Source organism: Odocoileus virginianus, chromosome 16, assembly GCF_023699985.2.
Source record: "Odocoileus virginianus isolate 20LAN1187 ecotype Illinois chromosome 16, Ovbor_1.2, whole genome shotgun sequence".
NCBI classification, from domain to species: Eukaryota; Metazoa; Chordata; class Mammalia; order Artiodactyla; family Cervidae; genus Odocoileus; species Odocoileus virginianus.
In genome coordinates, this window is record NC_069689.1 from 52,088,595 (window position 1) to 52,104,335 (window position 15,741).

At 47.2% G+C, this 15,741-nt stretch overlaps 1 protein-coding gene across 4 annotated transcripts in view; it reads right to left on the minus strand.

The window, feature by feature from the left end:
• The window catches only part of SLCO3A1 (solute carrier organic anion transporter family member 3A1), a 458,121-nt gene that overhangs the window by 360,653 nt on the left and 81,727 nt on the right, over positions 1-15,741 (minus strand). For all 4 annotated transcript variants that reach the window (XM_070478194.1, XM_070478193.1, XM_070478192.1 and 1 more), the window contains exon 2: positions 13,160-13,625. In XM_070478194.1, the coding sequence (XP_070334295.1) occupies positions 13,160-13,625 (466 nt within the window). The remainder of the gene's footprint in view (positions 1-13,159; positions 13,626-15,741) is intronic.

A 15,741-nucleotide genomic window follows, 5' to 3' on the forward strand; every position in this document is an offset into this window, starting at 1 on the left:
CTTTCCCCTTAAAGGTTATTATATCATGTTGGTATAGTTCCCTGGGCTATAACAGTAGGTCCCTGTTGGTTACCTACTTTATATATAGTAAGTACATCTATGTTCACTGAGCTTCTCCAATGCACAGTGCTAAAGAATCAGATGAGGGTTCGATCACTGGGTCAGGAAGAGCCCCTGGAATAGGAAATGGCAACTTCCTCCAGTATCACTGCTGGGAAAATCCCATGGACAGAGGAGCCTGGCAGGCTATAGTCCATAGGGTTGCAAAGTCAGACACTGCTGGGCACAAGCAGAGGGATATATTCATTACAACCTAATTGATCTCTCCTCTCCCTTTTTCTCTTTGATAACTGTAAACCTGTTTTCTACGTGGGCTTTGTAAATAAGTTCATTTGCATCTTTTTCATTTGGAGAGGGGGATTCAGCATTCTCAGATGAGTTTTTGGAGCCCCCTCACAACTTTTTGCCTATTTGTTTTCCTTTTAATTGCCCCAAAAGAATTTCCTTAGTAAGAACACATGGAGAGTTTTGACTTTGAGAGTTCAGATTCCATTAATGATCCAAGTGCATTTTCAAAATGTTTTTGCTTTTAGAGCAAGAAAGGAAAAGTTTTTATTTTTCCTATCTGTGCAACAAACTGGCACAGAAAATTTGCTGAATATTATCCAAAACACCCAGGGTTAGGCTGAAAGAAGGGCTGGAAAATTTCAGCCTCCAAAGAATTTATTTTTGGGGGGTTGAAGGGGAAGGAACAGGAGGATGAGGGCTGAGAGGGTGTCTCCAGTACCACTGAGAACACTTTCTGACTTTTCACCCACAGTTGCCTAAGTGATGCTCCAAATGCTTCCTGTTGTAAGTACAGTGTCTCCCCAGAGAACAGAGCAAGTTGAGGGCTGAGCAGTGATCAACATTCCAGTCCCCAAATGCCATCCGTCACCTCACACAACCTATCACCTCGACTATCTCGGTTTATCTCATCCCCAGTCTCCGGGCATCAGGGTCTGCTCAACCTAAGGACTTTCAGGGGTTTTAACCTTTCTGGGGTCAAAAACCTCTTAGAGAATCCACTGAAAGGTTCCATGCCAAGAGTGTGTACATGTATCTCCAAACCACCTTACAAGGTTGTGGACAACTCCCCCTAAAGCACATCCAACAACCTTTAGCTTCAAATAGCCCAGTTAAGCAGCACTCAATTTCTCTTGACATTCTCCAGGCAAATTCACCAAGCACAAATTCTCAAGACTACATATAAGTTTCTATCAGTGTCCAAAACAGATAATCACAAAGGACCTACTATACAGCACAAGGAACTCTGCTCAATACTCTGCAATACCCTACAGGAGAAAAGCATTTGAAAAGAGAACAGATACATGTAAACGTTCAACTGAATCAATCTGCTCTGCACCTGAAACTAACACATTAGTTTTGGTTTTTACTGGGGTATAGTTGCTTTACAACGTTGTGTTAGGTTCTGCTGTACAATGAAGTGAATTAGCTATTTGCACACAGACATTCCTTCCCTCTTGCACTTTCCTCCCACCCCCTTCTACCCCTCGAGATCCCCACAGAGCACCGAGCTGAGCTCCCTATAACACAACATGGTTAATCAACTATATTCCAATATAGAATAAAAATTTTTTTAATTAAAAAGCAATTAAAAGTTCTCAGTGTCCTTGAGCCACCGAATGCTTTAGAATCTTCAGATTTTATCTGTCACGTGAGCAAAAACAAGCATGTGCCTACACACACACACACATACAGCTTGGCAAAAATAAATGGCAAAGCTGAACTGGGACTGGAACATATTCATTTAGTTTATTCATTCCTGACACTATGAAGTCATTAGAGGAAGTAAGGGTAGCTTTGGCGAGCACAGCCGTGCGAAGCAGCCAGGGTTGGTTATGTTTTTTCCATCCAATAAATAGCAGCGCTGAATAAGTTTCATGGGCTCAACACTCTCCTGCCCACATAAGCAATTTGCTATTAAATACTTATTGTTCCTGCACAAAGCCTGCCACCAGGTTATTTTTAAATACTTTTACTTGTTTTTTTTTTCTTTTTTTCAGGGGAGGGGGAGTGGGTAGGGAGAAAGTGGAAGGGGCATACTTGTGGCCTCAGGGTCCCTATCCTGTATCTTATCTTAAATGTCTATGAAATAAAGAAAAGGAGAACTAAACCAGAACCTTCAACCTAATCCTTTGATTGGATGTACAGGGTCATGCATTCATTAGTTCTTTAGGGTAAGAACACTATGAACAGCCAGTGTTTTGATCAGCAGACAGCTGTCTTACATGAGGACTGAAACACCCAACCCTGTGGGAAGGTGCTTAGTCAGACCTCAAAAGGACATCGATCCAGCCCAACTCTGACCTGACGTGACCAGCATTTAAGCTGCGTTAGGCAGGATCCCCTGGAGGAAGAGATGGCAGTCCACTCCAGAGTTCTTGCCTGGAGAATCCCATGGACAGAGGAGCCTGGCGGGCTACAGTCCATGGGGTCGCAGAGGGTCTGAAACTACTGAAGTGACTTGGCACGGGCAGGATCCTGGGGCTTCCCTGGTGCCTCAGCAGTAAAGACCCTCCCTGCAATGCCGGAGACCCAGGTTCAGTCCCTGGGTCGGGAAGATCCCCTGGAGGAGGGCACAGCACCCCACTCCTGTATTCTTGCCTAGAAAATCCCGTGGACAGAGAAGCCTGGCTGGCTGCAGTCCACAGGGTCGCAGAGAGCTGGACATGACTGAAGTGACTAACAGGCAGCTTCGGCGGGATCCTCGTCCACAGCATTTGACTGCAAATGCTGGAAGGGATCATTTATGTGCTCAAGGGGACTCTAAGGAGAATGCCAGTTGGAATTCAAGCTGCAGGCATGGCAGGATCCAGGGACCCCATGTGCCCTCTCTCTCATTCCTGATGGTCTACTTTCGTTTGAGATCAAGTTCATCACATGTGAAAATAAAGATGGACATTGGAATCTGTGGGCATACGGAGGTATTACAGCTTTCAGCCCTGGAAGAGAAAGTGAGAAATCTCTATCCCCCACCCAGCCCTCCAGTCCATTTTTCAAACCTCATGGTGGACTCTGGTTGTCTCCCTCCTGCGGCCAATCATTGCAGACCAGAGTCTCTGTGTCATGTCTGGCCACGCCTGGACCATCTCTGCTCATCTCTGGCAGTCCATAAGAACCACCTGGGGTGGGGAGATCCAGTTTCCCAGTGAAAACAATGAGTTTCTAGACATACCAAAACGAACATCCAGAACACAGACTCTTCTGTGAAGCATTTTAACACTGAAGAATTCTCTAGCAAAGAAGAACTCACATCCCACTGAAGAGGAAGGTCATTAACCTATAATCCCAAATCTAACAACAGCAAGCCACAAGCCTCTACAGAAACCAAACCCTTCATGGCTCTCGCAGAAAGCTTCCTGTAGGTGAAAGGAAAAAAGTCAAGCCAAGACTATTCTAAGAAAGGGGAAGTAAAAGGTCAGAACTAAACTAAAGAAAAGAAGATGCATGTTATTCAGGAAAATACAACACCTCCAAAGCGTTCATCGAAGCATAATGCCTTTGTTACAGTCAAGAAGAGAAATAGCAGAAAGGGGTCTTCTGTCCCCCCAAACACAGTAAGAGGCTGGTGGTAAAGAAGTAACAAATGGGAGACTCTGAGGGGCTTATGGAAGGGAAATTCCCTTGTGTGCCTCTTCACCGTCCCCAGGAATCTTCTCTAGGTCAGCCTGGGCCCTCTCTGGTCTCCCTATCTATCAGACACCATGTGTTCCCAAACCCCTGAGCATGGGACTTCCCTGGTGGTCCAGGGGTTAACACCTCGAGCTCCCACTGTAACACTCTGAACTTCCATGGATTCAATCCCTTGTCGGGGAACTGAGATCCAGCTTGCTGCATGGCATGGCCAAATGAAAAAAAAGAAATTAATTAAAAAAAAATTAAAATCCCTGAGCAAAGATGCTTTCACACACAGAATCAACATCCACAAGCCCCAACCAGCCCCATACATGATTGGTTTCCCAATGCACCCCTCGAGGAACCTTCAAGAGGATTCTTCTTCGTCTACCTACAGTCCTCCCCAGGTGGCGCTACTGGTAAAGAACCTGCCTACCAATGCAGGAGACATAGAGATATGGGTTCAATTCCTGGGTTGGGAGGATCCCCTGGAGGAGGACATGGCAAGCTCCTCCAGAATTCTTGCCTGGGGAATTCCATGGACAGAAGAGCCTGGCGGGCCACAGTCTGGGAGGGGGTCACAAGAAGTCGGATATGAGTGATCACACACACGTGCATGCAGCAGATATGGGAGAGGTTCTCAAGACAAGGGCGCCAACACTCACTGGGGCCCAAAGTCTCTTTTCGTGACACCTTATGCCTCCTCACTTATCTTCTGGAAGAAGCCACAGCAAGACCAAACAGCTGGTTTCCAGCCCCCGGTGAATCTATCTGAACCAACCTGAGCTTCAGCAAATGTGGATGAGGCTACAGTCACAGAGGTATCCATCACCTAAATGTCTACCCAACTCATGCCAGATTTTCTAGACTGACAAAATGCTGTGCAGTCATCTAAAATAATGTTGACTGTTAATGAGACACAAAAAAGTTTTTCACTGGCAGAAAGCAAGTTTACCTACAGTATGGTCTTAACACAGTAAAAAAAAAAAAAAAATGGCTGAGGACTTCCCTGTGGATCAGTGGTTAAGACCTTCCAGGAGGGGAGGTGAATTCAATCCCTGGTCAGGGGACTGGATCCCATATGTCTCAAGTAAGACCTGGCATAGCCAAATAAATAAATATTAGAAGAAGAAAAATGACTGGAATAAAATATATCTGAACGCTGACAATTTTCTATAGGTATCTGCTTAAAAATTATTTATGTTTTCTTATTCTATTTTGTTTTCCCCAATTTTACTAAGACAAGAAAACATTCTTTTAAAAACTGAACAAATATTAAGAAGCAAATTAAGAAGCAATGTGCTGGAACCCAGAAAGCCATCAATATATCACATTAGGGCAATGGCCCTACTCTGGGGTGCCTCTGACTTAATACAAACCAGATCGCCCGCTGCTTGGGGCAGCTACAGCACTTTCTGTATTTTGAGATGAGCCACAGGAAGGGGTCTGCAGGCAAGTGAGAGCCCTGTTGATTTAATTCAGGATGGAGGAGGTTGCTCATCTAAGATCTACTAGATGGATAATATCTGGACTGAAAATCAAGATCCAATCGCTCTTATCAAAGTGCTTGGGCCTGGTGCACTGGGAAGACCCAGAGGGATCGGGTGGAGAGGGAGGTGGGATGGGGGACCGGGATGGGGAATACATGTAAATCCATGGCTAATTCATTTCAATGTATGACAAAAACTACTGTAATGATGTAAAGTAATTAGCCTCCAACTAATAAAAATAAATGGAAAAAAAATAATAAAAAAATAAAAAACAAAAACAAAAACAAAGACCTACCCTTGTATTTAAATAAGTCAATTGTTTTTTCCTGCCTCCTGTTTCTACACCTGGAAATGGAGACTATACGACCACAAAGATGAAGAAGGCAGTGGTTACTGACCTCCAACACGGCATGATACCTAATATCCAAGCAAAGCCTCGCTTGGTAGATTCCAAGCTCATTTTATTGATAAGGAAACAGGCTGAGGTTAACTGAAAATGTGTCCAAAATCCTGGTGGGCAGGTCTGTGAAGGAGCCAGGATTTGAACCTCAAGACCATCAGAGCCCAAACTCAGAGTCTTGCCCAAGGTCACCCAGGCAGGGAGCACGGTAGTGATCCCATGAATCCTAGGGCATGAATTATGAGCAGCTGAGAATGAATGAGAAACATCCCCCAGCCTGGGCAGTATGGAAGTGCCAGATAAGAGCCACACACACACGTCTCCTAGCAAGTTGCTAAAACAAACTAAAAATGGCACGTGAACGGTCACTGGGGAGAAGGAATGAATGGAACCCAGCCAAAACAAACCGACTGGTGTACAGTGTCATTTATTTGTAAAAAAAGAAATTAACAAGGGGAACTTCAGTATCAGTGAAGCTGCAAGAATATAACGAGCTGTGCTTGCTCCCACAAGGGATGGCTTTTTAATTATTTTTTCAGATGAACTGCAATCACAGTGTATTTGATCCATACCCGACCCACACTCTTTGGAGAGTTAAAACACATTTTACCCAATGTCAAGTTAAAATAAAAACTCATCAGAGGCAAAATAACTCTGGACTCCCAGGGCTCAGAAGAGAAATTTAGTTCTCTTTGGTTGCTGCCTGATATTAGTGACCTTTGTGATAAACAAACACTTGGCAGATGAAATCTGAGAATAATTCTCTTTGCATCATTAGCTGGAATGTGGAGGGCTCCAGTGGGTATCAACAGAAGTGGTAAACAAAGAAAATGTGACCCATTCGTGTCTAATAGATGTGCCTCCCGACTGGAGGAACCACTCCGTGTATTCTGGTACCCTGCAAGGATCCCATTCTTGGGAACCAACAAGCCCTTCACAAAGAATCCATTTCCTCCAGTCAATTCCCACTCTACTTACAGCCTTCTCTCTCTCTGCATCTTCCCATGTGTGTTTGTGTGTCAAACACTCACACGACTCAGAACGATCTGGTTTCATCTTAATTCCATTCTGCAATTTTTCCTTTTAGTAAAATCATTTATGCATTTATTTTTGGCTACGCTGGGTCTTCATTCCTCTGAGCAGGCTCTCTCTAGTTGTGGTGAGAAGGGGCTACTCTGCCTGGGCGTGGGCTTCTCATTGCAGTAGCTTCCCTTGTGGCGGAGCGTGGGCTCTAGGCATGCACGCTTCCATATCTGCAGCACTCGGATGGGCTCGGTAATTACGGCTCTCAGGCTTAGTTGCTCTGAGGCATGTGGCATCTTCCCAAACCAGGGATCAAACCCTTGTGCCCTGCACTGGCAGGTGGATTCTCATCCGCTGGACCACCAGGGGAGTTCCCATTCTGCATTTTTAAAACATCATCATCCACATGTAACAAAATCGCACAGAACTATACACAGACGCACATAGAAACACACAAATCATTGTACATAATACTGAAAATCTGAATAAACCCCATGGATTATACTCATGTTCACACTCCTGTTTTGATACTGTACTATAGTGATGTGAGATGTTATCATGGGGAGAAACTGGATGGGTGTACCGAGAACTTCCATGCATTTTGCAACAACTTGTGATTCTATTATTGTTGCAAAATAAAAAGTAAAAAAAAAAAAACCGCATTCTCAAATAACTCCTTGATTACTGGGAACCAAACAATCATGACAATGAAGTTCTTTATAGAAAAGTTAGGACAAAAGGGGCAGGGGTCTTGTTTGGTTCTAGTCCCCTTGGTACCGGTTATGAGTTGAATCATGCCCCACCCCCTCCAATTCATATGTTGAAGCCTTAACCCCCAGTTACTCAGCATGTGACTCATTGGAAATAGGGCCTTAAAGAGGGAGCTGAGGTTACAGGAGATCACATGGGTGAACCCTACTTCAATCTGACTGGTGATCTTGTAAGGGGAGGAAATTAGGACACACACACAGAGATACTAGACATGGAGCACACAGAAGGAAGACCATGTGTAGACACGGGAGGAGAAGCCGCCATTTGCAAGCCAAGGGAAGTGACCTCCGAGGGAGCCGGAGCTGACACCATGGTCTTGGACTTTCAGCCTCCATAACTGTGAGAAAATAAATCTTCCACTGCTTACGCCAGGGGTCCCCAACCTCCAAGATCTGATGCCTGATGATCTGAGGAAGAACTAATGCAATCATAATATTTCTATTATAATTATTTCTATTTCTTATTTATCATTATATTTATATTACTTAACTTCCTTATATATTTGTATTTATTATCATTATATCTATATATTATTCTATCCTAAAGGAAATCAGTCCTGAATATTCATTGGAAGGACTAAAGCTGAAGCTCCAATACTTTGGCCACCTGATGCAAAGAACTGACTCATTTGAAAAGACCCTGATGCTGGGAAAGATTGAAGGCAGGAGGTGAAGAGGGCAACAGAGGATGAGATGGTTGGATGGCATCACTGACTCAATGGATATGAGTTTGAGTAAACTCCGGGAGTTGGTGATGGACAGGGAAGTCTGGCTTGCTGCGGTCTGTGGGGTTGCAAAGAGTCAGACATGACTGAGCAACTGAACTGAACTGAATATTCTATTAACATTTCTATTATTAAAGCGCACAATAAATGTAAGGCACTTGAATCATCTTGAAACCAACCTCCCCCAACTGGGTTGGCAGAAAAATTGTCTTCCACAAAACCGGTCCCTGGTGCTAAAAAAAGGTTGGGGACCACTGGTTTAAGCCACTCAGTCTGTGGTATTACATTACACAGCCCTAGCAAAGCAATACAGCACCCAAAGCCTGCGTGCCCCATTCACCTGGTCTTGCCCCCAAGTAACAAGCCCTGCAGCCGTGGCATCATCCCTCATAAAGAGGGAAACAGCAGCCGAATGTAGCAGGAAACCAAATCAAGTAAGGAACAGTACAGAGGAGCCACGTTTTAGGTGCCCTTCCCTGCCCATGCGAGGCTGGTGCTCGGCCAGCTGTGGGGTGACCAAACATGGAAGAGGGATTGCCACTTTCCAAGGTGGACCCAAAGGGCAGACCAGAGCCAGCACGTGGAACGTTGTAGTTGTAAGGAGACAGATTTCCAATTCGACATAAGGGTAATTTCCCAATGGTGATTGTGGTTCCGATAGAATGAACAGCCGAGTGAGAGTACATTGTCCACAGTTCTGGAGAGAGGTGAGGGGAACATGGAATCCTCCAGCTCTAATCTGCACCCATCAATACTCAAAGCACCATGAAACAGGGCACAAATCCTTCCAGACCCCAGACGTGCCCTGTTAGCCAGGACTCCCTTCTCTCTCCTCCTCCTCCAACTCTCTATTCTCTCTATTCTGCTTTCACACCCATTCCCCATTCCAATTGCATCTCTGCCCTTGGATTTGAGACACCCAGCTCTCTTCCCACCTTCCTGGCACCTCTGATTCTTCCCTAAGACAGGCTTCAGGCTGTCTTGAGGAATGCCCTCGCATGCTCCCGACCCTCTGGAGCACCCCCAGCCCTCTGTCCCCTGACCCACCCACCTCAGCCCTGTCCCAGATGTACCAAAACAAACGTCACTCTCAGACCTTGTGCTCGGCCCCATTCATTATCATAGGCAAGTTACTTAACCTTTCAGAATCACAGTTCACTTCTCTGCTTTATTTCATAAGAGCAAAACTTAAAAAAAAAATCCATGTTCTACAATAGAGGGCATTTAATATTATAGTATATATCCACAAGTGAATATGATGTATGCAGAAAGATCATCACTGAAGAATATTTAATGACACAGGGAAATGTTCAAGAAAGATTGAGAAAGACAGTAGCAAGATATGTTCACGATAAAGACCTCTTTTGTGTGTAGAAAAGCATAACAATGCAGAAAAAGAAGGATTTTATATAAACATAAAGCTAAGAGTAATTATTCTTAAATGATTCTTTTTCTATACTTTCACAGTGAATATGTAATACTTTTCAACTAAAAATAAAGTTATTTAAAAACAAACAAACAAAAAAACCTTACCACTTTCCTTTGGAGTCTTTTCCTCTTCAAAGGGAAAAGAAAAGGGCACCAACCGATTGACATAGCAGCCTAATGAAAGGACCCGGCGAGTCCATTCCATTAGCCTACTTAACTCTTGCCTACAAGGCAACAGGCTGTGCTCTGAACTCGGAGAAACAGAGCAGCTAAGAAAGTCGAGCTCCTGGAAGGTCAGCACATGGGTGAGGAGTAGGAGCAGCTTTCAGAGGTCGGCTCGGGGACCCCACTCATGCCCCCACTCCATTCCCCCTGCCACTCTTCTCCATCAGTCCCTCTGGGGATAGACAGTGCCACGTGCCACCCCCGGGTCACTCTCCGGCTGGGCCGTGAGGCTTGGCTCCACACTGTGTGGTCCTGAGAAGTCTGCCAGCAGCGTGGTGTCCCCATTCATTGGGTTTTGTCCCCTGGTAATGAGTTCCCCTGGCTCCCTCCCCAGGCTGGGCAGGAGCGGCTGCAGAATGGTGCCAGCCCTAGAGGCCCCTTGTGAATGACCATCAAGGAATCCGCGAGTTTGGCAGTAATTCAGCCACAAGAGGCTGCAGCAAACAGTGACTTAGGGTGGAAAAATATCAGCTTGATTTGAGATGGAACGCTTCCCTTTCCCCTTGGCCGTAGGGGGTCGAGGTCAAGGCCATGGATGTGCTGATGGCCCCCAGCTGGTGACTCACGATATAAGTAACCCATCGTGAGTCACCAGTGCAGAAGCATACTGATGCAGAATCAGGATTTTGTATAACCAAAAGCTAAAAGGAACTGTTCAGGGGGTAGGCCTTGTCACCAGTGGCCTGTGGCTAGGTCGGTGCTGACACCCCTGGGGATGGAGCAGCTGTGAACCACCTGTGCTTCACACGTGCAGGGTTTAAAACCCTTTCAGTCCCGAGTTCACACTCACATGTCAGGCCTGTGATCACATGGCTGGCCGTGGGCCTCTCTCTCTTAACCAGCTCTGCAGGGGCAGAACCAAGGTGGGCCTCTCTTAACCAGCTCCACAGGGGCAGAGCCAAGGGGCACACATGCTACTCCACCCCGACGGGTGATGGGCATCCATTGACACCTACCTCCCAGGGCCAGTCCCTTCAGACTGTCCTCCTGCAGGGAGTTAAGACCCCATAATTCATACCAATCCCATTCTGTCGGCTCTCCTAAATACTTCCGGAAGCCAATTAAATGGCTTCAGAAACTAGCTCCCTCTTGCAGGGGATAAACGCCAAAACAGTCCCATGGTCACAAACATTTTTTCTGACTTGTACAATAAGCGATTGGATCAGCTGTGCTCCGCATATGCATAGTCTTCTTAAATTGTTCCTGGAGAATTCCAACCATGCATGGGACAAAAGGCCACCTACAGAGGCCAATTTGTGCAGAAGTTTGCTCTCTGTTGCTCAAAACACAGACCCAAGAAACCAGCTCAGAAGCACTCAGGAAGGCCTGCTCACAGCCCTGAACTGTCATGTCCTGGAATCTGGCCAGACGCCACCCAGTTGCCCACGCAGCACACAAACACACTCCAAACTCTGGGAATGCTAAACTGTCAGAGGAAAAGGAGGCCCAGCAAGAAATTTGGTTGAGACGTTCCCCCTACTAGAGAGTCACTGTAAATCCCAAAGAAAAAGTCTCAGAACAAGAGAAGGGCCGTGCCTGCTACGGTCAGCCCTATAGCCCAAGCTTCCACCTCTCACAAAACTGAAATGAGTCCACATCCTAAGCCTGACCTATGAACCAGGCCCCATCAGTGCTGGAAAATGCTTGATTCATCAGAGTGAACTTCCACAGGAGGACGCTGAGCGTGCAGCTCCAGGCATGGGCTCCAAGCAGAGGTGATCTACCTCGCCTGTGGCTTCAAGGAGATGCTGGGGAGACATTTTTCTACTTGATTTCATCGTGAGACACAAGAGCTCAGCGTTTCGCTCCCCACTTCCTTCCTTCCCTGGGCTCTGATTTATCTACTTGCTGTTCCTGCTACCAAAATCTCTATCCTGGGGTACCAGAGTGATATCAGTCAAGTCTGAGTCTATTGGCCCAGATGGACCTGGGGAGACTATTTTGGCTATAGGCTGTGGCCCATTCCCTGGCCTGCAGCAGACTCATGTTGGAGGGGTTTTCACTGAAGCCTTAGAAGCATCAAAGTGTAAATGATTTCCTTAGACCCCTCTCCCCACTGTGCCCACCTCCAGACACAATTATGGAAACCCCTAAGCAAAGAGCAGAGGGGCTAGCCATCAATCCTTTGTGTTCCACAGGTAGGCTGTGACTGGGCCCATAAGCTCTCCACCCCTTGGATGGGAAGATGCATACTCTCCACCTTTCTACTCTAGAGCCTGTTCACAGAGGGTTAAGACATACGACGTATGTATTCAATAGAGTCATCTACCTCACAAGTAGAACATGAAGTCACCAAGGAAAATTAGCATTCAGGGGGTAACTGCCCTGAACCCTCAGACAGCCTGGACAGCATATGGGGGAAACTTGGCAGGTAGGAGGCTTTCTGACCAATTCTGTTCAAGTTCTAGTTTAACCTAAACCTCCATATTGTAATTAACTTTATGCTCCAAGGCACAGTGCTTTGGGGAGGCGCAAAGCTTCTGCAGGTGGAGGTAATTTATTTTATTTTTTCCCCAAAGCGTAAGCACTCAGTGACTGGGGTCGTATCATAGAATCTAACAGATGGTGGGAGGCAAAATTAAACTCAGTAAACAAGAAAACAGAGATGCTCGGCAGGCCGGCCCTTGCCCTACAAATGACCATGCAACAGCGCCCAGAAGCAGCGACGGAGAAGCTCGTTTGCTGTAATTCAACCCCTGGCTGTTTCTCAGCCCCAACACTGACAGATGGTTTCCATCCTTCCAGTATAAAATAACAGAAGTCATTGTAGCACAAAACAACTTTTTTCAAAAGTTCACATGTACCTTATTTCTTCTCAAATATCCGGTTCTAGTAAATAACCTCGTTACAGGGGAAAAACACACACACACACACACACACAGTTACCAACTTTGAATAATACCAAATGCTGAGCATATGCAATCACTTTTATCTTTGAGCTTCAATAAGACAACGACCAGGAGGTCATTTTGATGATTAAAAACAGGGCTTTCCAATGTGTAGACCCCCAAGGATTCCTTGCTGGCAAACAGCAAGCTGCCCAAAGTCCAAACACACACACACAAAGGCAGATAAACATATATATATAAAACTCCCCCCAGTCTCCTCCCCCTTCCCAGGCTTGTGGATGCTCTTGCACAACAGAGGTCAAATTCTGCTGTACATTGGAGTCACCCGGGGAGCCCCTTAAAAAATTACCAGTCCAGGCTGCACCCCAACGACCCCCAGAATTTTCTGGGGTGTGCAATTCAGGCCTCAGCATTTTCCCCAAACACCCCCAGTCGGAGAATGAGGGCTCCGGATGAAACTTAAAGTTCTGGGGCCCAAATTTCCTTCCTCTGTTCCCACGCCCTGGTTCTCTAAACAGGCAATCAGCCACAAAGCGAACCGCGGCCCCGCGGGCGCTGGCGCAAGGCCTACCTATGTAGAGCGAGGAGTCCTTCCTCCGCACGTGGTCGTCGATGTAGGAGACGCCCAGGGGCTGCACGGGCGTAGCACCGATGCCCAGGAGCACCTGGGCCCCAATGAGTAGCAAGTACATCATGTTGGTGGCGGTCCGGCTGCGGCAGATGAGGTCCGGGTCCGGGCCCTGGTCCCCGCCCGAGCCGTTGGCGGCGCAGACGTCGCGGCCCTCGGCGCCCCAGCGGATCTCGCCCGCCTCGTACTTGTACTGGTGGGTCAGGAACTCGGGCAGCGCCGACAGCAGCGCCCCCAGCGCCATGACGATGCCGCCGCAGCCAATGAGGCGCGGCCGGTGCCCGCGCGCCCCGAAGTAGCTCACGAAGAGGATGAGCGCCAGGTTCCCGATCTCGAAGCTGCTGGCGATCACGCCCACGTCGGCACTCTGCAGGTTGAACCTCCGCTCCAGGGTGGTGAGGACGCTCACCTGTGGGGTGCAGAACGCAGTCTCAAGGCCCGTGCTGATGGAAACCCCCCGGGAGGCCCCCTTCCTGCAGCATAGCACACCTGTGCATCCTAAACCCTCCCACCTAGCCTGTTGGTTGGCCTTGCTTTGACCATCTGTGCCAAGTGCTTTACACCTTGAGTCCAAAAACCATTTACTTGGTATGCTAACCGTTCATTCCTGGGGGCTCAGACAGTAAAGAATCTGCCTGCAATACAGAAGACCTGGGTTCAATCCCTGGGTCAGGAAGATCCCTGGGGGAGGAAATGGCTACCCACTCCAGTATTCTTGCCTGGAGAATTCCATGGACAGAGGAGCCTGGCAGGCTACAGTCCAGGGGGGTCGCAGACTCGGATATGACTGAGCCACTAACATTAAAACTAACCCTAATTAAATGGTTAAAGAATTAACTTTCCCAGGGGCAAAAAAGTTTTCCTGGGCATCTGTTTCCATCCTGCAAGATTCTGCCTCTACGCATAAGAACCACCTCCTCCACCCCACAGCCGCCCCCCTTTAGGGCTTGTGAAAGTGCAAATCGCTCAGTCGTGTCGGACTCTTTGTGACCCCATAAACTATACAGTCCATGGAATTCTCCAGTCCAGAATACTGGAGTGGATAGCCTTTCCCTTCTCCAGGAGTCCGGTGAAAGTCTTGAAAAGCACAGCTTTCAGACTGTCTCCCAGCTACATCTTATCTCTCAGGTCCATGCTGGAGGCATAGGACTCCTGGGCTTTTTACCAGGTGGTAATTAGCAAAGCATATTGAAGGAAATAAAATTACAAAGAGACAAAAAACCTGGGGTAGGCAAAATGGACAAGCCAGATTAGCTCAGTAGGATAATCATTAGCTCTTCACTTCCTTCTGGAAATTTCCAAACACTGGACATTTCTCTCAAGGCCTTCAGGTAAATATTTTCCTGACTGTTCTGGGCACTCCAGCTGTATCGAGTTTCCTTGGGTCAAACAGTTTGATGGCTTTCCCCTCCTTGTCTGCCCCTCATTTGTTTAACAAATATCTACTGGATATCTGCTGTTGGCTTCACAGTGCCCAGGACACCAAAGACAGAAACAGGAGGAGGACAGGACTCAATGCTCTGTGGTGACGCAAGTGGGAAGGGAATCCGAGAGAGGGGATATGTGCATCCATAGAGCTGGTTCACTCTGCACAGCGGAGACTGACGCAGCATTGTAAAGCAGCTATACTCCAATAAAAATAGGAACAAAAGAAACAGGAGGAAGGGATGACACCGAGCCTCAAGATGCCCCCCCCAGCAGGAAGGTAGACATGTGTGCTGGGTACATGCTACATTCATGATGCAGAATCACGTAGGAGGGTGAAGAGGAGATGCATTATTTTAGGGTTCCTTGGAGAGAAAATGCAAATAGCCTTCCTGTCCTGCTATGTGCAGTTTCCACACAGGGTATTATCAGCAGTACAGGAAGAGTCCCTGTCATGGGAGCCCTGGTTGGGCAGGGAAGAACACTCCAGGCAAAGCAACTGGCTGAGCAGATGGCGGGTGGCATGGCTGCATGATGGAATGGGACATATGGAGTGGAAAGGTAGGTTGGTAAACAGACGATAAGGAGTCACAGAAGCCACCCTGGAGGAATCAGACAATCCAGGCAGTGTGGTGAAAAGAATGCAGAGCCTGGAAGGAGGGGCAGCTGGTTGGAATCCCACCCAGGATTTCCTTAATTAGCTTCAGGACTTTGATCAAGGTACTTAACCCACGCAAGCCTTGATTTCTGCGGAGCAGGGATGATGATGCCTACCCGGCAGGATGGATGTGAAGATGAGACACAACGTGTGAAAACTCCATTAGCACAGAGTAGCCTTTCCTGACATGTCCGGAGAGTGTCTAGAGAAGTGGGGAAGTGGAGGGGTGCAGAGCCAAAGCTCTGGGGCCACTGGGGACTCTCAGTGACCTTGGGCAAAGGCGCCCGTCTGTAAAATGTCCTGTCTGTAAAATGGGGATAAGGGTGACACCTCTGAGAGCTGATGCCAGGAGTAAAGACCTGTGTGAGTAAATGCTAGGTAAGGCCATCCACATCCATGGTCACCATTTATCCTTGGGGCTGCCCCGGTGGTGGTAGTGGAA